A 24,292-nucleotide genomic window follows, 5' to 3' on the forward strand; every position below is an offset into this window, starting at 1 on the left:
TCATGCCCTATCGGCCCCCCTGGCTAAACTTTGCTAGATCCGCCCTTGCACAGTTACCAGCCGTCAGCTACGTAGAAAAGGATCCTGGTGTAGAAAGTAATATTAAATAAATTCTAACAACCGCTTATCAAGCTTAAAGGTGCTGCTGTTGTTCAGCCGCTGGTTTCCTCTTTCTGGCGCGAAGTGAGCAATAAAAGAAAAACAAGAGAGACGGACTTGCGACAGAAAGCCGATCAGCTAATCATTAATCAGTTTCATGATTGAAGTAGCAGCAGAAGAGGGAGAGAGAGAGGCGGTCACTCCATATATCTGTTGTTAAGCTTAACGCGGGAATGCTTTACAAACATTCAGAGATGAACACTTGCTTTACTTCTCTCTGGGATAACTTCCTCGGAGATGAAATGCCGGATTGCTAGCGAGGCTACAAATACACGCAGCCGCTCTATCACGTGACCCGCACTGCTGCGATGTGCTATGGTTATGAGCCGAGTTACGCCATGTCGCAAGTTTTGCGAGGTGCTTTTTTGATATTTAATGGATCGGATTACATTTTTTTATTTTTCTCCGATATCCGATCCAGTATTTTACGTCAGTATCGGACCGATACCGATACGTAATATCGGATCGGTCCATCTCTAGAGCAAAGGAGATCAAAATTCATCTTCAACCATGTGAGAGAGACTGATAACAGACATGGACCTACAGATGTTTGGATAATGGGGTCTACTTCCATGGATGGCACACAGTCCTGTGAAAACTTTCTTTTTCACAACTACTCCGACTGACATCTACTGAGAAGGAAAAAGGGATGTGTGCAGTGTGCACAGGGGAGGCTGTGGAATGACATTACTCTTTTAGTTATTGAGTGTCTCCATGCCATCAGCTGGAAGGAACAAAAGGCTGCAGCACATGAAAAATGAACTTACTTCGTATTTATTATGTATTAGATTTAATTACTTTTTAATTGCAGGTGCCGGAGCGCAATTCTGGGTCGCTTGCTCAAGCACCGGTTAAGACGCTATCGAGGGACTGCAATGGTCACACTGATTAAATATTTTAGCCTTTTGTGAAATATAAAATCAGCTGTTCTGACAAGGTCAATATAACTAACCAACCAGACAGCAGTCGACACTGTCACTGTGGCCTTCCATCATAGTTGTGGTTCTGCTAGATGACAGAACACACGTGTAAGTAACCAGATCTGACTACAGATACAAATCAAACAAGTGGGATAAGGACGTTTTCACCTAAATGAAATCAGCACGAGCTTTTATTGGTATCTTCCTTCAGAGAACATTTGAACATGATATCTTGAAAACTGTGGATCCTAGACTCCCAACAGACAGACAGACAGACAAAGAAAAGGAACCGATTACATATTCCTCCCTTCAGGGGGAGAATATACAGAAAGCTTTTGATTACACCCCCACTTTGGACCTTTGACTAGTGATCTCATTGTAAAGCAGGTTCAAGAAGAGAGGACAACAAAAAGCTACAAATTTAGAATACCATCCAAGACGAATATACATACAAGTAACCCTCACACTAATAATTTTACACAGTCTCTAAATCACATGCAGTTCCTCATTTGGGCAGTTATGATTTAAATCCCCATTAGCCATGTATCTTGGATTGAGTGGATCCACTTCTTTTTCAAGTTCTTATACATATGGAGCAGAACAGCAATAATGCAACATAAAACTTGCTTCACAGTATTTCACACATATTTATTCCTTCTGACAAAAAAAGTGAAAAGGGGAATAATTTACACTCCACAGTGTTTGATTTTCCTTTTTCACCCCCTTTTTTTCCCAGGCGGCAGCTTTTCAGGGCAGAGCAGCAGTAATTCATTGGCTCTGCTCAGTACATGTGCAAGAAAGTGAGCGCTCCTAGATTAATTGATGAATTTATTTTAGTCAAACTGTCCAGCTTAAAAATAAACACAATGAATCATATCAAATTACATTTACTTGGAGACAGCTGACCTTGACTGATAATGAGGACTTTTCTCGCCAACTATATTTCTGTCTTGTAACAGTAACACCTCAGTGATGTTTGATTTTAGCATCCGCACAGTGTCTGGGGTGTACACTGTCTCCCCTCCGACACCTCTTTAGCTGTGTACTTTTCCACTAGATTCCAACAGAATAAATGGCTTCTGCTGTTCAGTGTTATTCACAGTTTATGGCAGTAATAGACATGTTAATTGTTCTAGACTGCCATTAGCATCCAAGCTAAAATTAGCTGCTCCATCATGCCTGGAAAGCATTAAGGCTTAATAGCACTCATTTATAAAGGAAGTTACCATTCACTCACAGGACTAAGACTATTAGTCTAAGAGTGCTAAACAGTCTTTAAAATGTTTACTTTGACAACATGAGGTGCATTATATGCAACCGAAACACATAATTAGGACATTTTGTCTGCTCAGTGAGGCAGTAATGCTAACTAAGTCTTAAAAATGTCTGTGATTTGTTTGTATGAGAGTGTTGCTTTCACATAGAAAGATGGAATAAGCATTAAATTGCCATTGAATTCCATACACTGTGTTTCTGCTATAAAATATCATTTGAGAATTTGGGAAGTTAGTGCAGCCTTATGTCGTCTCAGTTCAAAAATGCCTATTTCATTATTCTGAGATGAGGTAATTATTTTACAGAACTGTCCTTGAATCTGAGACTCTTTTTTTTTTTTTTTGGTTGTGTAGGTTGCTGCTGTACAAATAGCCAATAACGTTGCATGGTTTGGAAATGTAACAACCGGCCTGTAAGTGTTCTTAAAAGATACTAGTATCTTAAATATACTCAAAAGGAGACAAATTGTGTGGACATTTTAAAAAAAAGCAGGTCCTTCTGAATTTAATGCGATAGCAGATAATCTGAACCATCTAGCCTGTAGATAATTTGCAATAGTGACTTTAGAGACTTACATGGATAAACTAATGGAGTCCATCTGTCATTCACTCTATTGCTTTTACTATGCTCATGGAAAAGCACTTTGGATAACACTTTAACTGTGCTTCTTGTGATACTCTTTTCTCTCTAATCTGTATTGCAATTTGTGTGTGTGTGTGTGTGTGTGTGTGTGTGTGTGTGTGTGTGTGTGTGTGTGTGTGTGTGTGTGTTCCTGTCTAGCTATCTTTGTGAGGACCGAAATCTGCATTCTACTATACTTGTGAGAACCAGCAGTCACTTGTGAGGACACACAACCCGGTCTTCACATTTTTGAAGGCATTTAAAGGCATTTTTGAGGCTCAAAATGGGGTTTTAGTGTCAGGGTTACAATTAGGTTATGGTTAGGGTTAGGGTAAGGGGCTAGGGAAACCATTATGTCAATGAGGGTCCTCACTAAGATAGCTGAACGGGGTTGTGTGTGTGTGTGTGTGTGTGTGTGTTTTACACAAACTCCTGTGTAAGAACAAACGTCTCCTATAATCATAAAATGAGGACAATCTTAAACCATGAACCTTAAGTCAATAACGTCTACAATAACTGCATTATGAAAATACTTACGTACTGAAGTACTGGAGAATTGACGCACAGGTTAACTCTGTTCATTCTGTTCACTTTGCTGTTTATTCTTAAAGCACTTGTTATGTCTTTTCCATTAACATGTAGGATAATGACACCTGGCTCCTTGTTAACAGAAGTGAACACACACCAGGTGATAATAACCACAAATGTGCGCACACTATCACTGGGAGGTCTATGAAGTCCTGCAGCCTTAAACTCAAAGTGTGTGTTTGTCTCTTGCAACCGCACACACAAAAATACTGAACTTTATATTTGGTGTGATATTTTTTTGCTTGGGTTGTAGAGAAAATGATTCCACCTCTTCTGATTAAATTACTACAAGGATCACCAGCGATAGTGAAAGGCATGTCATACCAAAGAGGAAAATCTGTTCCAGTAACACAAGGTTTAATCAATATAAAAAAGCGTAACGTGAGGAAAACCAACATGTACAGCACAGCTTATAGTCTCAACATTAAAAGGAGAAAATGTCTGTTTTTGAAGAAATTTTAAAAAAAAAATCTGAATAAAGAAATTTGGGATTGAGCCTTTTGGAATTTCCTGGTTTTGCTGCATTATTATTGCAACACAGTCTGAGGGCAGATTGTGATCATGGACACATGAACGTAGCTTCTGGATCTGAAAAATGAAACCAGTGCGTAAGAGCCTAAAAACGTGTATTCCATATGAAGGCCGCAAGATGCTGCAAAAAGACTTTCAGTCCCAAGTCTAGAGAAACACAGCTTTCTGACGTCTCCTCTGTGAACACTTTCCTGCTCAGTTTATGGGCTCAGTCACCTATTTTGGTTATCCTAAATAAATAATTAAGTCTGTTTTGTTATGCTATTTTTCGATTGTGGCTCAAGAGTTGGGAGTTTGCCTTGTAATCGGAAGGTTGCTGGTTCGAGCCCCGGCTCCAAAAGTCTCGGTCATTGTGTCCTTGGGCAAGACACTTCACCCGTTGCCTACTGGTGGTGGTCAGAGGGCCCGGTGGCGCCAGTGTCCGGCAGCCTCGCCTCTGTCAGGGTGCCCCAGGGTGGCTGTGGCTACAATGTAGCTTGCCATCACCAGTGTGTGAATGGGTGGATGTAAAGCGCTTTGGGGTCCTTAGGGACTAAATAAAGCGCTATACAAATACAGGCCATTTACCATTTACCATTTTCACTAATGGGAGTTATCTGGCTAATTTATTGTTGATCAAAAGTCCTAATTTCCTTCGGGATTAATAAAGTATTCTGATTCTGATTCTGAATAGCCAATAAATTTACAGTCAGACCCACCGTTCTTCATTACATCCATTTTTTGTAAAGACAGTCCTAAACTCAAGGCCTTAAGACAGGACTATAGTGGATGATGTCACATAGCTACATGCATCTTTTATACTGTCTGTGAGTGTTATATAGTTACAATATAAAATACTTCAGACAATAGAAAAAAAATCTAATTGTAATCAATATCTGGTGACCACTAAACCAAACCCAGTTCTGTAGATACACCCAGAAACAGTTTTTGGAGATACTTGACAGATAGGACACTTCATCTTTCCCAGATTCTGTCTTTACGTATATAGTTCTGGGAATCCATCAGCTGATAGTTTCTAAAACCAATTCTTTTTTCAGGGTTTTCAGAAGTAGGAAAATCCAGTAGCTCAGCCATGATAGCCCATGCCATAAAGCTCCCAGTTTACGGCCTTTGTGCTGTGGTTTGGAACTCTGATTCAGTAGAGTGGGGGCAAATTTTACGCCAATGTCCCTCAGAACTGGGCAAGCTCACTCTGTCCTTGGATGTGTCATCACTTACAGTTGATCAAAGAATATCTAAGAGGGGAATGAGCTTTTTAGAACGGCTCACAGTTTCTCAAATGTTTGTAAAGTAAAACTGTATGGCTACTGTAGGTGCTTGATTTTATACACCTGTGGCAATGTGCTGTGCTTACAATATCATACATTAATTGAAATAAAACTAATCATAATAACATTGTGGAGGAACTCGGAGGCAAAACAACTGGAAAAGTCTCATTAAAATAACTCAAGTGTGATGTGAACTAAAAACTGGGCGGAAAGATGTTTGTCAGATATACATTTGCTATGCTGGTGAAATTGAACGTTAAGAGCTTTTGGGAGAGTATTTATCTTTACTAATGAACATGATGAACGAGTCAACACTTGGAATATCCTTTTAATGCTGTGAGCAAACTTAAGATGCTTTCAATGTTTAAGCCAAAAAGTACATTCCAGCCTTACATGATGTTTTAACTTTGGGAAAACGTGTTGAGTTATGCGTAGGACAACTTTGACTCCTTCTAACGGCATCGGCAATGGTAAGAGTGAAACATCAGTCGAGTCCAGTCAAACTTCCTCTTTTCATTCACTCATGTTACATTTATATCCCAGGTGTTGATTTAAGTAGAATTTATCTGAGGCACTACATGCAGTAACCCCCACTGACTGGCCGATTAAACCAACTGCAAAGCATCAGACTTGGGTGGAACTGTAACTGATTGATGTTGGCTTTCAAGTTTATTTTGACTGTAATATCACTGGGACACGAAAGGAGGTGGAGGTACTAACTGTGATTAAGGATTATATGAATCACTCAGATCTCGAATTCCCCCAGAGGAGGAAAGACATTTCCACTCCCTCCCTTCCACAGCCACTCATGGGGTACAGTACATTGAAAAGAAAAGGCCTGCAGCTCATATAGACATAAAGCTGCAATGTTGATATTAAAACATCAAACTCAGGACACAAATCTAAAGTTAGTGCAGGGCAATCTCCACACATCGTATGCACAATTATTTTAACTTCTCTGCCAATTTAACTTCTATCACTGCATTAGAGAATGCTTCCAAATAACAAGACAAAACAAAAAAGTATGATAACTAAAAATTAAATAACACATCTTGTGCATAAATACATTTTTAATATCATAGTTTTTTATTACTACATTTTATATTGTTGGGGGTTTTTTTTTGTTTGTTTTGTTTTTTTACTTTTCAATTTTAACAAATCTACCATTTTTGCAGCATGCAGAACTTCCTGATTTTGGCTTTCTGCTTAATGCAGTATACTCCCCCACAGACTGAGTAGCACATGAACTATCATTGACATCTACATATTTGCACTTTTTTTGGCAATAAAAAATCCCCTCAGTTTATCACAACAAAAGTAATTTCACCGTGCTTTATATTTTAAAGTAATCCCTCAACATTAAAGATAAAAGCTCAAAGACCTCTATGAGCAAGTGTTTGGAGACAAAGAATTAGAAAAAAGACCTTTAGTCTCATGAGGGTGACCATCTGCCTGGATCCGTAGGGGTAAGGGGAAAGGGAAAAGAGGAAAACACAAAGAACTGACATACAAAAAAGAGGACAAAAAAACAAACTATGAGAGATAATAACACAAAGTTAATATAATATGCACTAGTGGAATATAAGTATGTAAAGTGCAAAAGAGAGGAGAGACGAAATATATCATTGGAGGGCCTCCAGCAGCCTGAGCCTATAGCAGCATGATCACGGATGGCTCAGGGTAATCTGATCCAGCCCTAACTAAACTCACAAAGGAATTGTTTTATTTCTAATCTTAAAAGTAGGGAGGTTGTAATTGACTTGAAAGGATAGTTTCGTTTAGTAGTAGAGTAGTTATTGCTGGCCAGATTTTCATACTAAGTCACTGCCAAATATTTTGAAACCTATTCCAATGATTTTTGGAATATATCAAAGTGTCTCACATGCAGGAGCCAGATTTTACATTTTGATATTCCATGTATCATATATTCTATGACCCTATTGTACCTTTGTAAATATTGCACCTAACCATCCTTAACTTGGAGGAGAAGCGTCACTGGTGTCATATACTGGTTTTATGTTGTAGAGCAGATACAGAATCTTCATAGCACTCTGACTTTGAGTCTAAATTGTGTACTGAAGGTCAATGCTCCTTCACACCCTGCAGCCCACGACCTGTGTCTTAACACATGAAGAATCACTCCATTTACTTTTTGAGACTGGCAGTTCAGCCACTTTAAGAGAAATCAATGTACTTGAGCCCCGAGGAGCGCAACACTCCGCAGTCACTGCCTTTCTGACCTGCAAATGAGTATTCTGCTACCCTCAAAGGCTCATCTCTATTTATATACATGCTTTGCTTTAGGTGTGTGGCAGCAAGTAGCAAATGTGACAAAACCACAAAGAGATACAGAATGCAATTGTTTAAGGACAGTAGTTTGTGTTTTATAGTACGCTAATGAATTTCATTTGACAAAACGTTTGATAATTCTGTTATTGTCGTGACTTCTCGCAAAAAATGCAAAAACATGACATGCAAAATGGGCCGGCCTAAAGTGTCATCTTGTTATACACAGATCCATGATATCACATGAGGTAGCGCTCTGTGGTGTTGATGGCAATGAGCTTTTCTGTTCCCAGGGAATCTCTTTCATCTTTCCCAACAAATCAAACAAAAACCCTGTGCCAAGTATAAAACAACATTATGTTATTATGCTTACTCTGTGTGTCCCTATAAAGACTTATGAAAATATATGAAAAAAATATGAGCTGTCAGCACAATGAGTGCTCCATTTCATTGTTACTGTTCAACACAGATGTTAAAAATCCAGTACATCTGGCAGTCATCTAGAATTAATAGAACATTACATTATGTATGTAACTAGCATTTGGAGTTTTAATGGGCTTGCTCCCACTTTTACCAAATTTATATCCATGTTAAAAAGATTTTATGCCTTTAACTAAACCGGAATTACTTGAAAGACTGACTCACAGAACGCCTCTTTACTGCCTGTCCTTTTCAGTTTTTAATTTATTGTAAAAAGGTTTATGTTTTGATGGCTGTTGCTTTTATTATTATTATTATTTCTTTTTGCATTTTGAAAAATACAAATATGAAATGTGCTTCACAAATAAAACTGCCATACTGGATAAATGTAATCATTAATTTAATTGAATTGTCGTGCTACATTCTGCTATTATGAACTTAGATGTAACTTCAGATAAACTAAAGGTGCACATAGCAGCATTTCAGACGTATTCTCCACGAAACACCTGACGATATCACATGACTATTCATGCACACGTTTTCATGTTAAATGCATAAATGCACCACAGCTGCTCCTCTATAGCGAATGAGCTCAGCAACCCCTGTAACTTTTTATGTTTAATTAACCACTGATGGTGAATGTTGATGTTTCTGTTGTCTTCCTGAATCGGTGAAAAAGAAGTGACTGATTTTACTCAGTGAATATGGTTGTCTGCACCAAAGTTCCCAAAGTTATTGCCTACCACTGAGCTTAAGACTGGGTAGGCCTGGGGGTCCTAAAACGGATTAGTATGGATGTTAGATATATACATTTTAAAACATGCCTGAGGTATTTAGTGACACTCTCTTCTCTTTATGTCCTTCAACAGGAATCTGTTATACAGCCTTCCAGGAAAGACTCCTCAGTTTTCCATCTTGAAGTTCCCTCGGGAAGCTGTCCTGCCTTGCAACATCCCCAGCAAAACAATCAAACACAACTCCGCAAACAAAGAAGTACTTTTCCACAGCGCCACAAACCAGTCTCTGTCTCTCATCCTCAGGGCCATCCAGTCAGCTGAGAGGCTTGTGTGCTTTGGTTTGGACTTGTTTGAAAATTATTCAAGTGAATGAGGATTTTTGCTGAAATGGACATAACTGGCACATATTAAATTAATTAAGTTTAATTCAATGCAAATAGCAGAAGACAGCTGATCTTCTAACCAATCTTACCCATTATACTATAGTCCTGAAAAAGGTTTAAGGTCATAGGAAATCCACCTATTGAAAAAACAATGCTCAAAGACATTGGAGCTGCCATTCCATAGTATCACCAGTCTATAATGTGTAAAGTATAAAGGTGTTCACTTCCACACCTCTCCAGTAATTAGTGTCAAACGAATGACAGCGATATGCAGTTCATATTGTAGAGAGACATTTCAGAGACTTGATTGATGAATGTATTGAAACAAATTTAATACACACTAGGGCTTATACATGCATATGATGCTTAGACAGTGAGGTTCTTTAAATTGCAATAAATTCTCTTCCAGTGAACGTAATAAACAGCATTAGTACTTTCTTAGTACTTTACACCAGGTATGTAATTTGTGCCTGAAAAGTTTTCATCAGGAGCAAATCTCTGCACAAGATTACGAGCTGTAAACACATTATTAAAAGCTGTTGTAAAACCAGTGGGCAAAAATGGTTTGGGTCAGGGTGACTTTGACAACCTTGAAATCTTGTTTATACTAGAAAACAGTTAACTTTGCACTCACTGCGAACACAATTGCTGGGACAACAAAATTTGGGAAAGCTGCTCCCTAAAATGTTCCAAATCCGATTTTTCATTTGGTGTCAAACCAAATACTAGCTGCCCAACCAAATGGCTAGTTTGCTTAGTTAATTAAAAAGCAGCCAATATTTTTAGCTAATCCAGAGGCCTTTTTCTGTTTTATTAAAAAATATTATAAGAATTAATAATAATTAATTGAATGTAATATAGATTTTGCCTCAGGATGCAAACAGTTTATGAATAAAGTTTTTGCTTTTGGGCAGGGGAATGCAACGTTAGCATTAGCAAAGTTAGATGCAAATTGAAATATTCTTAAAACTCAGCTCTCTGTGTGGTTTCGTGTAGCAAAAAGCCATTCTAGTATCAGCCTACCCAACAGTCACCCTTTTGCTGTCACTGTAAGCAATGGCATGCTACTGTAAGGTCTGCTGCATTTGATGAAGCGCATCAACACAACTCAACTTGACACAATAACACAAATAAAATCAGCTATTCTACAATTTCCATGTTGTAGCATAGTCAACAAAAAGGATCTTAAAGGTAGCTGTTTTAAATATGTCTTCATAGATGCCATTAATTTCTCCTGCTGATAAAACCAATATAGCTCCTCAGTGTCAGGTGAAAAGAAGCAGTTGTGTAATCCTTAGTTTGAAGTATGAATGGTGGCTTAAAGCTGGGACCGGCTGTGTCATGCAAACGCCATATGAGAAAGACAAGTAAGAGAAATGCAAGATTAGAAGAGGGGCAATCAATAGACTAACACAGTCAACGTTAGTGTAAAAGGCATTTTTAATCAGCTGAATCAGATATCCTGTTTGGCTACTCAGAAAACCAGTCCAGTGTAGTATTGCTGACAATCTCAGTGTCTACATCAGGTAAATATATTGGAAAATAAGTGAAATATTTTAGCATACATTCATTTAGTTTAAAGCAGAATGAGCAGCAGCACACACTGTAATGGCAGCTGGATGAATGTTTACAACCATTATGCCCTGTTTGACAGTTGCTTTCTATCTCCATTTGTCATTTATCCCATTTTCTCAGTGTGTGCACAACATACTGCAAACTCCTAGTGTTCTAAGTGACAACAGTCCTCTGTCTCTTTATTCTTCACACATTCTCTCACTAATTATTATCACAATCAAGCAATCTCTCTCATTCTGCATCAGTTTGCTCTCACGACAAGACACTTCTGAGTCTAAGGCTGATGTGCTCTTTTTAACAGCCTGCACATGCATGGATGGAGAGCTGAGCAATAAATCTCTTTTTTCATTAGCGTTTTTAATTAATATCGTGAAATTGTTTGGGAAGCAAGTAGAGGATTGTTGTGAGCAAGAGCAATAGTATATCCTGGTTTGTGGTTTTTAAGCTGGAACCAATCTAAAGCTGTGAATGACAGATCAACAGCTCAATAATCCTTGAAATAACAAGAATCATGAGATATAAATAATAGAAAAATAACTGGTTTCAGGTTTTTTGTAGTTAGGCATGATGTTTGTAATAGTGGTGTCTGTGATTATAGCAATGGGAAAAAGATAACAATTTTATACGTAATATTTCTTATCTTGACTTATTTATATTAGTTTGAATGTGATAGACTTTTGTAGCATAATTAAGGGGTGGGAGGGTAATGGATGGGCTTAGAGTTTACATCTTGTAATTTCTTATTAAATTGGAGATTTGTAGAGATTACACACTTATAAAATGTTCTGAGAAATAATTAAGCATCTGGAGAGATACCAACAGCGTTGACTACAATTGTTTTTCTTCCCCAGATAATCTGTCTGCTCTCTCATGTGTTTTAGTGTTTTTGCATTAATTGCGATGCACTCAAATAGTTGAATTTCAACCTTTCAAATATCGTGCTTTTTTTATTATTTCCTCTCAATTTCTAGAAAATATTTGATACACAAAATTTTTGTAAGCTAAACTGATCATTTCTACATATGTTACTATCCAGTTTGTAAATAAGCAGAAATGCAATACTGATTTGATAAGAAAAAAAACCCAGTAAAACTCTTCAGGGATCAAAAAATGTAAATGTCGAATGCTTTAAATAACGTGCCTTTTATCAGAGGAGAAAATGCTTTAATTTATTTAAATGGCATACCAAAAACTTTAATTGACTGACCGTGGAATCTCATCAATAAGTTACTGATGTGGCATTAATATATCTGATTATCACGATCGTTTATTGGAGTAGCATTACACTGCATTTTGACTATATGCAAAACAAGTTTTAGTGGTGATGTAATTGTTTGAAAGTAAACACAGAAAACCCATTCAGTGTATATCTAGCTTAGCTATAGATTATGGACTGGCTGCTTGTGGTAAACAGACTGGACCAACAGCTGTAACTGTAACATCTGTTGAATTTTGTTAAATCCAACTTTTGAAAACTGATTGTTGTTACTAAGATTTTTATTTTTTAACTAGCTTGCTGTTTTAGCTAGTTAACAGATATGATAATACATATGTCATGTAATTAATCATACATTCAGTCAATACAAATGGCTAAAGGTTTTAAACTATCATGCATGCTGTGCATTACATACAAACCAGGCACATCAGTGGACTACCAATACAATAAGCATGTTATGCCTGCTCCGGTTCAGGTCTTTATTTTGAATATTTAAAAGACGTATCTTCCCTTTTTTTTTTAAAAGAGTTTCGTTGTTGTTTGATTAGTCTTTGTACACTTTGTAAAGTAAATGTATTGTCTGTTGTGTATTGTCCATGCGTGAGACATACTGATCCTGTCACTGTGTCACAGACTTAACATACAGTAAGCAGACTACCGTCCTAGATGGACAGAAAGTAGGTCTCACCTTAAAAGCTATTCAAACATTGTCACTGAGCTCTATGCATGACCGACACAAATATTATTGAGTGATACTATACATTATTTAATTACACTGTAAATTACCTAATTATCTACCACATACAGTTAATCCAATTTTGACAAACTAAAAGGTCATTTTGATTCCATTTGGTCTGATGGGTTACAGTATGGTCAGTCTGCTTCACAGCATATGCTTTCATCTTTTTTAGTTTTGGTTTATACAGTAATTGCATGAGCCATGCAGAGTGTCATCATTACTTCACAATTTTGTACATGGATTATTGTTTTTGGCTATTGCTATTGGCTGTTAATATATTGTACATAAACGACCAGAGGTTCACCAACTTTTTTTTTTTAATGAAAAGGTTACAGGCATGACAAGATAATAAGGGTACGAGGATAAAATATCACGTAAACATGATTATTGCAGTACAAATTGCATAATTGCACAAACACAGATTCACCCTACCTCTTAAGAGGTCTCAACCCACAGGTTTAAAAATACTTGACCTGGCTGAACTGTGAGCTATCTACTGTGTACAGTATTTATTTGAAATTTTGGACAGTTAGGCTAAACTGATATGCAATGTGAAATATATATTTTTAATAAAATTAGACAATACTGGAAACTGCTGTATTGTGGAATTTGCACAAAATCTGAATGTTCTGTTTTCTAATTCTCAACATTTGCATTCTGCAATTATTAATCACACTGTGTTGTTATTGTTTTTCTTAATTGTATATTTAAAATGACCTGGTTTCTTATGCATGACATATTAACACTAACCCGCTTATGCAGGTTGTTGGCATGGATTTTTTGTCCTCTTCACTATGTAAAGTCTTGTTGAATTTTCAATGCAATAAAAACAGTTTTAAACTTCTGCCTTCATTTCTGCAACTGTAAACTTACATGTGCCATTATGTTTTCAACATCTGGAATAATGTTAGAGTTGTAGCTAAGTTAGTCACTTTAATTCCAAATTAGGGTGACAATAGGGATAAGATTAGGTTATCTCTGTTCATGAAATTGTCACCTATAAAAAATACTCACACCGGAAAACTTATGAAAGTAGAACTGCAATTCTGAAATACATGTAGGAATATGTGCTTGTTTAGAATATGGCTAAATGGTTAAAACACAACCAAAAATGTAGCTCTATTATTAAGAGTGATTATTAAGATGAAAGCAAACTAAATTGGGGAAAGTAATATGGTTGGATAAGGAATAAACTGAATAAATGAAAAGAAACACTTGAAGGTCAATACACTTTTTGTCAACTATTATTTGCCTGCAAAATGAGTGTGAAAATAAAGCTGTCAGTTCACCAATCAATCTGTATTCCTAGCCTGACCTATGGCCACAAGCTATAGGTAGTGAAGAGGAGAAATGAGCTTCCTGTGATAGAGGAGCTCCAAGACATAGTGAGGAGTTTAATCATTCAGAAAGGGTTCAGAGTAGAGTTGCTATTCCTCCGCATTGCAAGAAGTCAGTTGAGTTGGTCATTATGCCTCCTTGACACCTAATATGTGTGTTTGGGGCATGTCCAACTGGCAGCAGGCCCTGGGGCAAACACAGGATATGTTAAAGAGAGATTATGTCTCTCAGCAATGCTTTGGTATACTCTCTGAAGAGCTGGAGGGTGGAGGTGTTACTGGAGAGTGGGCAAAAACAGATTTTAACATTTTGGGTGCCTGCTCACATCCACCCAGCTCAGTGTCACCTGTGAAACAGAGTTTTAACTTTTTTATGTGCATAGGGTACACTGATATGAATTCCTAACTTTACCAACACAACACTCACTTTCAAGGTTCCCCTTGCTTCTGATAGGTTCAGGTTAGGAGAAGCTGGGTTATGGGTGTTGTTATTATTATTAATGTGCATGGATTTCATAAGCTTTTATTGTTATATTGGTATTTGGCTTTCCACTGTCAGAGCTCTCAGAACTCAGAAGCCTGAGAGATGAAACTTGTTTACAAACTTAAATAAGTCCATTTACTTTCTTTGTTCAAGCTATTAAGGCAACGGAATCTGGATGACAGCACCTACACAGACATGCTTTCCATCCTTAGCTCTACTCCATGTTGAGCTATATGGAGTTGACCTACAACTCATTTATTTCAGCATGATGCTCCAATGCTGTAAACAGCTTGTGCTGTAAGGGAGTTTTTAGTCTTCAAGCAGCCACAAATGTTGGGTGTGGTTGAGGTCAGACAACTTTTGGGTGAACGTCCATGACAGTCAGCAGTTCTTCTGCTTCGTGTAAGAGAGAGCTCTAATGTGTACTTGGCTGATTATCATGCTGATCTTTCTACACAAAGATGAAAAGGTGTAGCGTGTTCCTGTCAAGAGCATGCTAAAGCAACAGGAGTTGTTCCAACACCAGGAAGAAATGCTGGCCAATCAAAAGCTCACAAACAATAACACACAGCACATTCTGATGTCAAAAAATTTGATAAAGATGCCCACCTTACAAGACAAAACCTCTGTTTTCCTTTTCTGCAAATCTTCACCCTAACAGCGCTTTTCTGAAGGCTCAGTATGTCCATCTCCATATAGACAAAAGGCCAAAATGAATAGAAAAAGCTACGTTATGTCCCAAGATACACATGTAAGTGTGGACGTAACCTAAGCCAGATGCCCAAGCAATCTCATCTGGTTCCTTTTGATGTGGAGGAGCAGCATTACTGAATGAACAAAATTATCGAGTTCCTCATCCCATCTAAATGCACAAATTACCCTTTTGTTTCTCCCATAAATCTCTTCTTCAAATAGAAATCAGTACATGGACATCAATGCTTTTTTAGCCATTGTACATACACAATATTTATTACCAATTTGTCTTTATCAATATCATGTTAAATGCCAGCACTCTTTCAAGTAATTTTGTCACATCTACTGAATCATCCCACATCATGCCTCAGCAGTATTTTCTGAAATATTGTATAAAAGCGCTGCTTCTGTCTGTGTGCTCCCGTCTTCTGGTCGTCTTTTATCACATTAAATCTGTCTTTTGCAGGCTGCTTCCTCTTTAAATGCTCATTATATTATTCACCATACCTGTTTTGAGCTAGCTTTGACTCAAACGTCCTTTGGGTGGATCATGCTCCAAACAGAAAGAAAGACCATCGAGCGCGCGCAGCATCCCGACGACAACGCGTGTTCGCGCGCTGCGAGAGAAGGGAGGGAGAGGAGGAGAGAGAGTGAGAGAGGAGATTGGGGGGGACAGAGATAGGGTAGTAAAAATGATGGCGACCGATTCAGTGGAGATAAGAAACCAAACGAGCCCCTGTCCCATCCCTGACAACAGTCTCAGCACTCTGTCCATCAAAATAACGCGGAAAAACCAGGACAGACACTGGAAGTTGCGGTTTATTTATCTGCAGTGCTGTGAGTACCGACACACACCACGACGTTTAGAGTCAAACACCGAACACAGGCTACACAAGTCCGCTCAGAAAATCATGGAAAATGTGCCGCATCCCTGTTTTAGGCGACGTTTGGTTTGTCGCAGCCGAATAAATGTATCATATCAACACATTTGAAGAGCCGAGCCTCCATTCATGTTACAGAGGGGGTGGAGGAGGCGGATAAACGCCCCGAAGGACAGGCATGGGGAGGACGCTGTTTCCACTAGAAAAATTAAAAAATAATTCCTGTTCATAACGCAGTAAACATACATACCTAGCTTTGCAAAACCTTGTGTTTTACAACGCTTTACATTTCACTTCGGCATGCTTTTAACAAAGGAAATATATGTTTACATATATATATATATATATATATATATATATATATATATGTTTACTTACTACTTCAAATTTAATTTGAAGTACTAAGTAGCAAGTTATGTGAGAGAAGTTTCATGGAAATATATGCTATAGAGTCATATTTTCACACAAGAAAAATGAAGCCACACTCCACACTACAGTGTCTGACAGGATATTTAATATTCCCAACCAGTAAAATTTTGCACTGCAGTGACAGTTTAGTATTGGTCTACAGGCTGTCACCACTTCCTATCAGTGAAGCAGCAGTGTTGAGTATGTGGGTTGTGACCATTACAAATTGGCCAAATCTTCTCTGCCAATTCCAAGCACTTTATTCTGCTGTGGACTCGTGTTTGTTGTCCTTTATTCAATTAGATGATGAAAGTCTCCAGAAACAACATATACTGACAATTAACCCATCATTCATTAAACAAACAGGGGCCTCAGTAGTATGTGGAAGAACCATATACAGCCATAGCAGCTTGCCACCTCCTCCTTGTGGTGGCCACCTGCTTGGGCACACACTGCTGTGGGATGGCGTCTCATTAGTCACCCAGCATTTGTCTCAAGTCAGCCAATGTGGTTGATTTGGTCACCCTGGCATGAACAGCACGCCTAGACTGTGGAGATATGGGATTGCCACTGGTTGGAGAATATTATCTCAATATTTCTCTGCATTGAGATTGCCTCCAATGTTGACAAGCTTGTTTTTCCAGTGACCATCAGACTGTAACCACCAAAGCTATTACCCTGTAAATTCAGCAGTCAGCGTTGCCCAGATTAACAAGGTCCACCACAGGAAGGAATCAGGACACAGTGATGAGAAGTGGGCTAGTACAACAAGAAGGCATACGTGTCTGGCAGCACATATTGACCAGCTGCTAATGGATGAGATGCAACCAGAATGGTTAACCAAATGCCAGACAGTCCTGATCCCCAAGGATCCCTAGAGTGGATTAGTCGCATCCACCTCGTGGTCAATAACCTGCTTCAGCACCACACCTGTCAGGTATCATAGGAGCTAAGTTTAACAGGCACATGGCTCATCACATGAGCAGGTCACAAAAAGGAATTGGCAGAAACACCAGCTCCTGGTAGATAGAACGCTCGTGTCAAGACTGTAAGAGGAGACTGACCAACCTGTGCGCTCCCTGGATTGAGCAAAAGACAGCTATGACTCAGTGTCTCACGCATGAATCCTGGAAGGCCTAGAATTATACAAGATTAACAGGACCCTAAGAGCCTTCATCAGGAACAAGATGCTAGCAGGCAGGGCATATATGGAACACCATAACAAAGTAGCTGGCATAGTCTACAGCAGGGGTCCCCAATCCCAGTCCACCAGGGCCGGTGTCCCTGCACGTTTTAGATGTGTCCTTGATCCATCACAGCTGATTTAAATGGATAAATTACCTTCTCAACATGTCTTGAAGTTCTCCAGAGGCCTGGTAATGAACTAATCATGTGATTCAGGTGTGTTGACCCAGGGTGAGATCTAAAACTTGCAGGGACACCGGCCCTCGTGGACTGGGATTGGGGATCCCTGGTCTACAGGAACATCTGTGCGAGTATGGCATGGAGGTCCCGAGGTCAAAATGGGATCTGCCCCCTAGGGTGGTTGCGAATGACCAAACTAAGATCGTGTGGGACGGCTGGACAAACTGGTGATGGCAAACCAACCGAACATAGTAGTGGACAAGCAGAGGAAGACAGCCATACTGATAGATTTAGCTATACTGAGTTATAGCAACATTGGGAAGAAGGAACATAAGAAGCGCCAGAAATGTACAGCACAGGTCTAGGAACAGCAAAGATACTGCGTAGAACCCTCAAGCTCCCAGCACTCTGGGGGAGGATAAAGACCACCCGCAGGGCAAGTAGAGAATTTTAAAATCCCCCTTTCACCTCATCTCTACTAGATGATGTGAAGATAGATAGATAGATAGATAGATCTACATTGAATTGAAACAACAAAAATATATGTAATAAACATTACAGGGGAAAAATACATATTTTTGAGTATCCAGGGTAAAATTGCCTACTTCTTCCTGAATTAAGATGACAGAGGCAGATTTAGTGGTTACATTTGAATTTCAGTTGTATTTGATAATTAAGTTGCTGGTGGTGTACTTATATGCTTATATAAATCCTATTGATACTATGGCAGGTATTATCATTTTGGCAAAACAGGGATTACATTTGAAGGCAAAACTGTGTTTATGAAATTCACAAATTTAAACACAAATGGATAATGTTTTGAGCAAATTTTGCATTTATGTGACCATTTCAAATTGACTGAATCAAAACTCAATATAGGGTATTGTGTGATGTTAGTGAGGGTTCCTTTGCCTTTGTCAGGCTACACAAACTCCATCATTTCCACTGTGTATGTGTTTTTTTTCTTCCTATCCTATATTGGGCAAGATTTTTCTCTTCTATTTGACAGAGACTCACACCAAAAGTCTGAGAGCTGGTAGCCCTGTTGATATTTGATCTTACCCGTACAAATAATTGATGCTGTTTTAAAATTCTTCTACTGAAAGTGGAAAGTTTCTCCCAAAATCAAAATTAGATTTTCTGACATCATGACTGGAAGCCAGTTTGAGTCCAGCAAGCATCATAGACCAGGGAGCTTTGGGAACCCGATGCCTCCCATATGGAAAAGAAATAGTAAAAACTTATATGATTTACTCATGAAAGTGGCCACTTTCTCATTACTTTCATATATTGTTTTAGTAAGTATCCAAAACATACAAGTTTCATTATATAATTTTTCAAGGGATCTTATATCTGTTTTCACTCTTGTATGCTTTTCATACAAGTTTCACACAAGACAGATACAAACTTTATAAGATTTATATATATCTTTTCCAAATGGGCTCCATTGCAAAAAATATCAAAAATTGACTTTATGTGATGTATGAGACAGCTTGTCAACACCCTAAACATCTGCAATGATATATTTGAACATATTCATACATTCTGTTTTTTTTGTTTTTTTGTTTTTTTTTTTAAAAACAAGGTGTAAATGTCATTTTTGAATTTCTTATTATGTTATTATTAAATTGCATTGAAAACCTTATCACACACAAATTATCATTCGAAGCAGGTCTTTCATATATCTTCAAATATTGTCTTGAGGGACTCTTTAAGGTTAGGTTAAGTCCTAAGTCATCAACGTTCAGAGGTTAGGTTCATGTCCACATCGCGAGACATGTCACGTATTATAGATTATTAAAGCCTCCCAACGCTGTACTTTTCTCTAAGCTTTCTCTTTTTGCCAGTGTCACTGTGGCAAAGTTTTTTTCCATGCACTTTCTATATAAAGAAAGTTGTCTGTTTGTATTTTGTGAGTAAGAAGTGTCAAACTGTTTGCATGAATAAAGACAGGGGTCAATGAAAAAATGATGCATCCAAATCAAAGTGCTATTTATGAATATTAGGGTCACTTTGTCCAAGTTCCATGTTCCTCTCCTCCGGTTACAGTCTATATCTGTCTAAAATGAGTTATTGAGTTGTTATATTACATGCCTGCCCAGCTGTGAGAACGCAGACAATATGAAAGATTTTCATGACATGTCTGATTACCATCACCATATGTGCCTCACTCATCTTTGGGCGGCATTGAAAGAGTACAGAAGAGGACTGATAAGAGAATGGTAAAAAACGACCAGGCTGATTGAAAATGACAGCCTATTTCTAGTGATGATGGGAGGTCCTTAGAGTCCAAGTGATGGATCTGAATTCGACAGAAAAGTGACCTGCCTCGTCAATACAACCATCAGCCTGTGGTTGGCGAGGCTGGTTGATTGTGTTTATTGTAATTACCCAAAAAGGTTTCATAGCTTTCTGACTACTCTCTGGTAATATGTAGCACAAATGTAAAAGATTTTATGTGATGGTAAGGCTTCAGGTGTTGTTTTCAAAGTATAGTTTGAGCTACTAAAACTAAACTGGGTTAGGGTTACTGTTAGGTCCATAAATATTTGGACAGCGGCACAGTTTTTTAAATTATGCCTTCGTACACCTTGTATGTGAAACTGTCTGATGAGTTCTGCATTTGGCTGAATCTGAACAGAGAGTATGGCCTTGTCCACATCACAATTAGTCTTGCTTTCTATATCAGCAGTCACATTATCAATAAACACTAGTGATCTTGTTCCACTGGATCCACTGGCAGCCATGCATGGCCATGTCCATCTCCACCTTCAGACAATGTGGTGTGTTTTTGATCAAGAGCTGTTCTTCCCCTTCTCAATGCGTTTCTCCTCCCATCACTCTGGTGAATGTTAACTTTGGTTGCAGCTATTCAAAGAATTTCTTTAGATGACCGTTCGGTTCTTGAGTGTAATCACAGTGCTGTAAAACATCTGTAGTTATATTCATGAGAACACGTCTTGATTGTAGACTTTGGCATTGACACGTTTACCTCCTTGAGAGTGCTCTTGACTTTGCTAGATGCTGTGAAGGTTTATTTATTTGTTTGTTATTTTTTTAACCAAAGAATAAACTATGCCATCATCAACTTCAATTTTCTTCCTTGGTCTTTCAGGTTTTTTCGTGTTGCTAAGCTGGCCATTGGATTTTTTTTAAGAGTGTCTGTATTGTTGATGTGGCAACAAGTAATCAAATCCAGATCTTTTATGCGCTCAATGTATTCCAGAGGTGAAGGCCTCACCTGAGTCAATTGTCCAGTTGCTTTTGAGTCTTTGAAAATGGAGAATTATGTATACAAATGGCTGTGATTTTGAAAAAGTGAATGCAACACTTTTGTTAAACCCTGTGAGTTAAAGCTGAGATGGTGCATTTCAATCACATGTTTATTGTTTGATTTAAAATCAACTGGTTGTGTACAGAGTCAAAAAAAGGTAATTGTTCACATAATTATTAAAATTCACATGTCGACATAGTGGCTTGTAGCTTTTTTTCTCTCTTTTAAATACAGTGTTTGTTAGATATACAGTTTTATATAAGGTGGGTGTGGCCATATGCTAAATAAATCCTGCTACTGTGTGGTGTATGGAGTGCACTGGTTCTACTGACACTGTTCCACTGTTTGAGTTATTTCCACAGTCCCAGTATTGGTCAGACCTTAATTTGGACTAACCGTTATGCAGTGAAGAATGAATCTGAGACAGTCTCATTCCCTCATGGTGGTGATGTGTGACAAATCGTATGGCTGAGTGATTTTCTCTGTAGCCAGGTTTGAACACCCCCCTGCTCTAGTAAACGTAGCATTACCCACCCACCAAAATACATACTATGTGGTCCCAACACAAAACTATTTTTGTGGCTAGTGAAAAAGAAGTACCTAGGAGTCCCCCCCCACACACACACACTTTTAGCATGATGAGACAAAATGTAGACTATACCCGCAGGAGATGTGGATCAGATGCTGAGCTTACACTGCATAAAGGCATAACATTTCATGGTCCTTTATTGTTATTTTCACTGGTCCTCCCTTCTTATTTGGCCAGCAGAGTTACCCTCTTTCTGTTCTCTCTTCTCATGTGATGTTGCGGCTTCTTGTGTGCACATTAATTTCAAAGAGTGCAAAGGTGTCCTCACCTAAAAACGTCCTTATCCATGTTGCAGATTGTGCAGAGATACCAACATGAAAGTGCAGCAGTATTAATTGCTAATTAATACTAATTGATACTAATATTATTCCCAATAAGCAAAAACTGTGCTTCCCAAACATAAAGATTGCAAACTCCATAACACTGACCAGGACCATTAATTTGAGTTAGTGGTACATTATAATTATGGAAAATGCTAACAGCTTCATTTTGCTGTTTAACATTTTAGTGTACGTTGATATCTGTGATATCTGCTGCTTGATGGAGGCAGTGTTAAGGATCGTTCGGGTTTATTCACTGTAATCTCAAAGTGATAGCGGTTACATAGAACGAGTTGTTTATGTGAGGCCGAGGGAGCTCGGAGATGATGTGTGCAGCTCTGAAAAATGTAGTTCCTTCCACAGCTGTGATTACACTGAAAAGGCCGATTGCACAGTGGAGTTACAGTGAAAGCTCTGCTGAGATATCAGGAAGGGTGCTGAAGTTATTTGAATTTGTACTGCCTGGTTTATTTCTTTGTCTTTTATGCTAGACCATACACTCAATGCGTTCATCTGCTTTTCTATTCAGTATCTGTATGCTTTACCTAGGAAATGATAATATATATATATATATATATGTGTGTGTGTGTGTCTATATATATATATATACATATACATATAGATAGATAGATAGATAGATAGATATCTTGAAACTGAGGTGCTCGACAAATATTGAAGACTCTGTAATGTAAGTTTTGGGGATATATAAGTAGAACCCCTACTTCTTTGGTCTGGAGTTGTCATGTCAAAACTAAAAAATATCGTATGGTTTTGCTGTCTCTTGTATAACCTTTAGTGTTGAGTCAGCTCCATCTAATCCAAGGGTGGGGAACTCCAGGCCTCAAGGGCTGGTGTCCTGCAGGTTTTAGGTATCACCCTGCATCAACACACCTGAATCAAATGATTGGTTCATTAACAGGCCTCTGGAGAACTTGAAGCCATTTAAATCAGCTATGTTGGATCAAGAACACGTCTAAAACCTGCAGGACACCGGCCCTTGAGGCCTGGAGTTCCCCCACCCCCAATCTAATGAATGAAAGTAAAGAAGGTCCTGGCTGTGTTCAGTTTCATGGTGTGTGTTGAACACTGTTACATTTAGTAAGTTTTGGCCCTATAGCAGCTGATCGTTGCATGCACTACTTATTGTAAGATGGCATAGTTTCTGTACCAAATGTGTGTTGTTTGGGTTGCACTTCAAAGACATCCACCAAACAGGGCAAAGGCTGTTTATGAACCGAAGCTGCGGCAAGGAATGCTACCCTGTAGGGTGTGGCCTGGGCAGGAAGAGGCCACCTTTGACCATGCGTTCTCAGCTTAAGGCTGTTGCAGACATTCCTCCTGATTTGTTTCACCCAACTCAGTTGGTATTTGCAATATATTTAATTTTGTCTTTCTGTGAACCTCTGTGTTATTTTGTATGTTCAAGTCAAACTTTTTGTTCCTACAAGTAGAACAAGAAATAATCATAATAATAATCACTCAAATAATCACTTTCTGTCTTCCCAGACTTTTTGACCATTGCAACAATACTGGGAACTGGAATCTTAGGTGAGTATTCACATATTCACAGCTTTTTTTTTTCTTGAGGTGCATGAATCACAGTTTTTACCCCATCAAGTAAAACATCTGATAAGCAAACACACGTCAGTCTGTCCTGGAGGTTAACATCTTGGGCTGGGGTGTATAGTCCGCAGCAGCAATAGCACTTTAGCTATTATGGTTTTGCTTTTTCTGTGTGTGCGCTTGTTTGTTTCTGTACTAAAAATGGTTGGACAATGAGTAGTTGTTCTTCCTCTTCTGAAAGGTCTACTTCGGAAATTAAGGTTAAAGCCTGTTCTTCTCTGTTTGTTTGCTGGTTTTTCTGAGTCATCAGCCTTGGGTTTATTATGTTGGCTCAGCACTTGACCATATTTGTTTTTAGATGAATTAACACTTGCTTTGATGCACTTAGAGTAGGTTAATGAGTTGACGTCTTCAGTAAGCTCTTTGTGAGATGCACTCATTTCTGCTTATGGAACACATGTACAGGGAGTGCAGAATTATTAGGCAAATGAGTATTTTGTCCACATCATCCTCTTCATGCATGTTGTCTTACTCCAAGCTGTATAGGCTCGAAAGCCTACTACCAATTAAGCATATTAGGTGATGTGCATCTCTGTAATGAGAAGGGGTGTGGTCTAATGACATCAACACCCTATATCAGGTGTGCATAATTATTAGGCA

The 24,292-nt window shown here is 38.4% G+C and overlaps 2 protein-coding genes across 13 annotated transcripts in view; both read left to right on the top strand.

The window, feature by feature from the left end:
* naaladl2 (N-acetylated alpha-linked acidic dipeptidase like 2) overlaps nucleotides 1-13,562 on the top strand; it is a 460,659-nt gene extending 447,097 nt beyond the window's left edge. For all 11 annotated transcript variants that reach the window (XM_084921762.1, XM_084921764.1, XM_084921763.1 and 8 more), the window contains one exon: nucleotides 8,938-13,562. In XM_084921762.1, coding sequence (XP_084777888.1) covers nucleotides 8,938-9,178 — 241 coding nt within the window. In that variant the 3' untranslated portion in view covers nucleotides 9,179-13,562. The remainder of the gene's footprint in view (nucleotides 1-8,937) is intronic.
* A 2,271-nt stretch (nucleotides 13,563-15,833) lies between these two features.
* Nucleotides 15,834-24,292, top strand: part of LOC146361658 (uncharacterized) — an 87,889-nt gene continuing 79,430 nt past the window's right edge. For both annotated transcript variants that reach the window (XM_084921659.1, XM_084921660.1), the window contains exons 1-2: nucleotides 15,834-16,069; nucleotides 23,576-23,617. In XM_084921659.1, the coding sequence (XP_084777785.1) occupies nucleotides 15,925-16,069; nucleotides 23,576-23,617 (187 nt within the window). In that variant the 5' untranslated portion in view covers nucleotides 15,834-15,924. The remainder of the gene's footprint in view (nucleotides 16,070-23,575; nucleotides 23,618-24,292) is intronic.

The sequence above is a fragment of the Perissodus microlepis genome, chromosome 23 (genome assembly GCF_051167445.1).
Source record: "Perissodus microlepis isolate ML-2025 ecotype Zambia chromosome 23, ASM5116744v1, whole genome shotgun sequence".
In the NCBI taxonomy this organism is placed as follows: domain Eukaryota; kingdom Metazoa; phylum Chordata; class Actinopteri; order Cichliformes; family Cichlidae; genus Perissodus; species Perissodus microlepis.